Here is a 6,350-nt window from a genome sequence, read left to right on the forward strand (position 1 = left end):
TTGCAAAAATAATTGAGAGTCTTCACATCATGCTTACGCATCCTTTTGAAGGAAAAATACTGTGTTATTCTATAATAAATACTCTAAACATGGTAATAGCATTGTTACATGCAGTTTTTAGGTGTGTAACTGTACTGCAATCCTCAACTGTGAATTTCATTGTTTTGGTGAGTTTCATATAGGACTACATTTTCAAACCAGGGCAGATAGCTACAATGATAAAATGTGGGATTTTAAAGATCTATCCACTGCAACCACATCTGAAAATATGGTCATTCACCTTCGTTGAATATACTGTATTGCCCCTAGTCTTAGGAAAGCGTCCATCATGCCTCACTCGGGAAGGATTTTATTGATCCTGAGCAGCAAAAACTAGGAGTTTTTGATGGAAACAAACTGTAACTGACTCATATACATATCATGGGATGAAGACATCTTTACACAATATAAAAAAGGCAACACTGAGAATACTAACTGGCATTCACTAGAACTTTCCAGAGTTGGATGAAAAACTCCCTCTGACTTAGCAACAGCATAAACTGAAAAGAAACTGTTTCATTTTATAAACATTAGTGTTAACATTTAAAAACCAACTGAGCCATTTCTACAAATTCTCCCCAAATTTTTACTTTTGAGTTAAAAAAACAAAAGTTTCATAGCTCTCTTAATCAGCAGCCTCCCTCTCTCTGCATTACTGTATTAAAATTCCATGCAGCGACTGTACGATTCCATGATTTTTCCAACAGCAGAATGTTTGCACCTCTCCTTCACAAAAATACATTCTTATTTCTTAAGCTCACCCGATCTGCAGCTCTTGCTCCATTGTTGTCGAAAGACACTGACTGCTGTTTGCTCAAGAAATGACACTTCCTGTGCTGGTGTTTAGCTCCCAAAAGGCCTCACAGTTGGAGGAAGTTGCAGTGTCTGTACTAATCTACAAGTCCAGGATCACACAAATTCCTGTAGGGTTTCAACATGCCATCCCCCTAGTTTTAATCAGCAAGAGCCAGCTATTTAAAAAATTGCTTTCTAAGGGCTTGATCCTGTGCTCAATGCAAAGACTCCCACTGACTTCAACAGGGAAGGATAAGGGCCTAGATCTCTTGGTCACTGACTGCTTCAGCCCACTGGGCTTGTCTAGACTAGAATAAAAACATGTATTTCTAAAACTGTAGTGCAGACAAGCCCTCTCTTCCTTTTTCCTATCTGGGCCCCTGAATTTGTTACCTTGGTAACTCCTAGCTCTGGTCTGCATGGGCTATATTGGAGGGTCTGGACATTAACCCTGCTTTAGCGCAGTTGCTCTGCAACAGAAAAGAACCTCTATGGATTTATGTGGGGACGGCTTCTCTGCGAACCCCATCCACACGAGAAGGCTTAATCCACATCCCTTAGCGATGCTATTACAGCAGAACTTGCTTTCTCTGTACAGGTTAGTGATAGGGACTCTCTAACCCGAGTCCTCCAAGCATAGGGCTACCATACGTCCAGATTTCCCCGGACATGTCCGGCTTTTCATTTTTTAAATAGCTCTCTGGAGGGAATTTCTAAAAATGTCCGGGATTTCCCCCCAGTCGGTTATTTATCGACCGAAAAGCGGCCGAGCGTCGCTCACATTGGGGCCTTGGCAGCCAAAGCCCCTTCCTGGCTCCCCCCATCCCCTGCAGCCTTAGCACGCCGCCTGGCAGCGCCGGGGGGCGGGGCTGTGCGCCTGTGAGGGAACGCGGCGGTGGGGCCGGCAGCAGCGGCCAGAGCCCCTCCCCTGCTTCCTCCGTCCTCCACAGCCTCAGCACACTGCTCGGCAGTGCTCAGGCGCGGCGGGCGCTCCTTGGGGCGCGGAGCCAGACGCCTGCTCTAAGCCGAGCGGCATGGTAAGGGGGCCGGGGAGTTGGAGAAGGGGGGCAATCAGGGGACAGGGAGCGGGGGGGGGTTAGATGGGTCGAGGATTTTGGGGGGACTGTCAGGAGGCAGGGGTGTGGAGAGGGGTTGGGACAGTCAGGGACAGGGAGCAGGGGGGGTTAGATGGGTCAGGGGTTCTGGGGGGGCTGTCAGGGGGCAGGGGTGTGAAAGGGGTTGGGACAGTCAGGGACAGGGAGCAGGGGGGGTTAGATGGGTCGGGGGTCTGGGGGGCTGTCAGGGGGGCAGGGGTGTGGAGAGGGGTTGGGACAGTCAGGGACAAGGAGCAGGGTGGGTTAGATGGGTCGGAGGTTCTGGGGGGACTGTCAGGGGGCGGGAAGTGGGAGGGAGTGGCTAGGGGGCGGGGCTACCCCCCCTCCCGAGTGTCCTCTTTTTTGAAAGTTCAGATATGATAACCCTATCCAAGCGTCCCTTTGCAGTGCTCTGTCCCTGTTCCACTGAACATTCACAGAACTCTCTGATGGGCTGCTCCCAAAGCTTGTAAGAGTCAGCTTGGGATCACCACTCTGCATAACACGCAGAACACAGATATGGTTATAGTGAAAACAAGAATAAAGCTTATCATCAAAGGACAGAGATTCAAATAATAGGAAGTGAGAATCTTGTAAATAAATGGTTACATATCAACCAAAATCAAAATACACTTTCTAGAGCCTAAACTTAAATCACCAAACAAGCTTGTCTCTCTCACCAACAGAAGTTGGTCCAATAAAAGATATTAACTCACCCACCTTGCCTCTCTAACATCCTGGGACCTACACAGATACAACTACGCTGCATAAGATATTTCCCTGTCTCATACAAGATAGCTTAAAAAGTCCTTTTTCTCAGCATTTTCAGCCAGGTTGGCTGAGATCCCGCTTTCATAAAATCAAGCCCCCTGGCAGCTTGTCCTCACAGACGGAAGGATGCTTGGGGGTTCATCTTACCTACACAGACCAGGCCAGACTTTTGATGTTCATCTGAAAATAGGATTCCAGCCTTCCTCTGTTGTTTACCTCTTCCTGTTAATCGCCTTCTGAAGCATCCAAAGCTCTTCATTAGCATTTGTCTCAGTGTGCTAATAGATTTCTATTGTGAGATTCACAGTTGTCCATCTCCCACTTTCTGTCTGGAGAAGTTTGCTGCAAGGCATGCTAACTTTGTGTGACCTGCCTTTAACTGCAAGGCCTAGATAACATAATTTTCAGCATATACACGTAACTTCTCACGTTTTCCATATGTACATTTCATAATAACTATGAGGTCCAGTGTGACACAGGCTTTCAGCGGGGACTTTATCTTTATCTATCCCTGTACCCATATGTACCCCTAAGCCATCTGCCAGTTGGCATCCTTGGATCACACAAATATTTGAGTCATTACATGCATTTTATTAACACTTTTGGCATAACAGTTCAGACTCTGAAATGGGAAGCTCCCTGGAGTGGGATTATTTGCTTGGCAAAATTGTTAGTAAGCAGTCTATTGCATACACCACCTGATGGAAAGATTTCAAGATTGAGTCCCAGATTCTGATCTCATTTATATAGGCAAATTCCAGGATAAGTCTCTTAGGCCTGATTCTTCTCTCACTATGACTGGTACACAAGTGCAATTCCAGTGAATTTCAGTGGAGTTAGACCAGAATCTGGCCATGCACGCCCCACCCATGGGAACCTCCACCATAAACTCAAACTGCAACTCTCCAGGCTTGAGAAAGTTTGGCTAACTTTTGTTTTTCATTTTCTTAGGCCTCTGTACATCATGGTTCTCAAAGTGGCAAAATGTCAATATGGCCACTATTTCTACTTTACATCCACCTCCATCAGAAAACAACAAGTTCTGGTGGCAAAATTTTGTCTTGGGAAGTCCAGCCCAAATAGAGAGAACAAAGATTTATGAATAGCTAAGTCAGATAAGGTGGAGATTTGTCATCTGAGCAGCACAGACCATAGTGACAGTCTCTCACTCTCACGCACATTCAGAGTAATTCCATTGAAGTCACACATTGAAGACACAAAATGTTACATTAAAGTCAATGTACATCGTGTTACACTTGTTTAAAATGGGTGTGAATGAGAAAAGAATAAGGCCCAATCGACCTGTTGTTAGAAAAAAGGGAAACATTTTATTGTTTGCATTGATATAATCACACACTAGATGGCACTATAGAACTAATAAATGGTACAACATTGAAACTAGCAGATAAGAAGTTACTATTGGAAGTGAGCATTATACTATTATTTATTCATAAATGTGTTATTACAATAAACTAAACACATTTTCCTCCCTTGCAGACATACCTTGAAAACTGGCAACTGGTGTTGCTCTTTGGTCTTGTGAACAATCTCTTTCCGTATATTGCAGTGTCATGCAACATTTATGGGAAAAGTAAATCTGACTTGATGAAATACCTTTCCAGTTTTAAAAAGACATGATATATAGTCTAGGAACATAATGTAGTAAAATCTCATTCTGTGTCTCTTGTTTTAAATGTTGTATTGCTTATCCATATATGCACCTAAGCTGTATTCCTCCTATGCTCTTCCCTGAAAAGATTTGGGGTAAAATTTCCAAAAGCTCGTGAGGCCCATTTTCAAAACAGATTTAGGACCCTGAGACCCACTGACTTTCAATGGGACTTAGTATCTTAAGTGCTTAAGTCTGTTTTGGGGATTTTGGTTAAGTAAAGCTATGAAAGGGATGGATGCTCCGTTTCATAGAGGATGTCAAGATCTCAAATTTGGCTTCATTTCAAAGTGGAATGCAAACCAAATATTTTTAAATTCTCTGCAAAGGAAGATTCTGAAGAATTTCCATGTCAGGTAGGTCAACATTTTTTAGTTTTGATTTAAAAAAAAACTTTATAATACAAAATAAAAACAATTCAAAACAAAAAGTGGTTTCAAAGTAAAACAAAAAATCAAAAAATCAAATTTTCCAATTTTCTTTCACAATTAAATTCCAGCAAAATTGACTTGATTTAGCAAAACATTTTTATTTTGACAGCACTATATACTGTGATGGAATATGGTTTTCCTGAAGTTTCGCCAACCAGCTCTACTCTAAATCACCGAGGCACTTTTGAAAAAATTACATTTGATCGTCTGAAAAGATCCTGGTTAAAGATTTTAAAAACAAAGACTATCCAAAAATACTACAAGGGGAACCATTCAGATCCATATTTTTGAAATTATTCAGCCTGTTCAAATTTTTCCAGCACACATACACATTCATCTGGGAAAGATGGGATTGGGGCAAAGGAGTAGCTAATTTAGCCACATAATTCTGCTATTGAAAAATCAGACAAATTACATTAATTTCTACCTAGGGTCAGATTCTGATCTTAGTTTCATTGATGTCAATACAGAATAATTTTTCTGAAGTCAATGGCGGTCATTGAGATTTACAATCAAAATGTTCACCCCAGAAACTTGTATCAATTCTACAACTGATGTATAAGCAAAGGGTACCAGAGTCTGTTAAATTCTGATCCATTGCCCATCGGAACTTACATTCACTATCAGACAAAGAGATGCTTTCTACACATCCCTGAATTTAAAGCTGACTGTTTATAATTGGTGAAGTGTTACAAACATACTAAGTAAGATGATTCTTGCAGTGGCATCAAAAATAACCCGATCCTGACTGCTGGTATCAGGGGTTCAATTATTCTGTTTATGGTGACTAATACTTTTGGTTTTCATTACAGAAGTCATTTGCAGCAATAAATTGGTCTGAAAGTGGTTTTTGCTCAGCAAAATATTAGGTAAGATACACTGTTACCCAATTAAACATTAAATGTAGGGTAACATTTTCAAAAGCACCTAAGTGACTTAGGAGCCCATGTTTAATGAGACATAGGTGCTTTTGAAAATTTTATCCATGCAGTCATTAGCACTGGTTCGTCTAGGTCAGGGGCGGGCAAACTTTTTGGCCTGAGGGCCACATCGGGTTTCTGAAATTGTATGGACGGACGGTTAGGGGAGCTGTGCCTCCCCAAACAGCCAGGCGTGGCCTGACCCCCACCCCTATCCGACCCCCCCTGCTTCTCACCCCGACGGCTCCCTGACACCCCCCCCCGGGATTCCTGCCCCATCCCACCCTCCCCCCCCGTTCCCTGACGCCCCCCAGGACCCCTGCCCCCTCCACCCCTCCCTGTCCCCTGACCGCCCTCAGAACCCCTGCCTGCCCCCCGATCCAACCCCTACTCTCATTCCTGACTGTCCCCCTGGAACCCCTACACCATCCAACCATCCCTTCTCCGTCTCCTGACACCCCCGGAACTCCTGCCCCTGACTACCCTCCACCACCCCATCTAACCCCCCACTTCCTGACTGCTCCCCTGGGACCCCTGCCCCTATTCTACCACAGTTCCCCGCCCTCTGACCGCCCCGCCCCCATCCACCCCCCCACCCCGACCACTACCCCGAACTCCCCTGCCCTCTATA

At 44.2% G+C, this 6,350-nt stretch overlaps 1 protein-coding gene across 1 annotated transcript in view; it reads right to left on the minus strand.

Moving 5' to 3' along the window:
• Positions 1 to 878, minus strand: part of LOC128839968 (protein SSUH2 homolog) — a 28,447-nt gene extending 27,569 nt beyond the window's left edge. The window contains exon 1 of the mRNA XM_054033336.1: positions 801 to 878. Coding sequence (XP_053889311.1) covers positions 801 to 823 — 23 coding nt within the window. The 5' untranslated portion in view covers positions 824 to 878. The remainder of the gene's footprint in view (positions 1 to 800) is intronic.
• Between the last annotated feature and the right edge of the window lie 5,472 nt (positions 879 to 6,350).

Source organism: Malaclemys terrapin, chromosome 7, assembly GCF_027887155.1.
Source record: "Malaclemys terrapin pileata isolate rMalTer1 chromosome 7, rMalTer1.hap1, whole genome shotgun sequence".
In the NCBI taxonomy this organism is placed as follows: domain Eukaryota; kingdom Metazoa; phylum Chordata; order Testudines; family Emydidae; genus Malaclemys; species Malaclemys terrapin.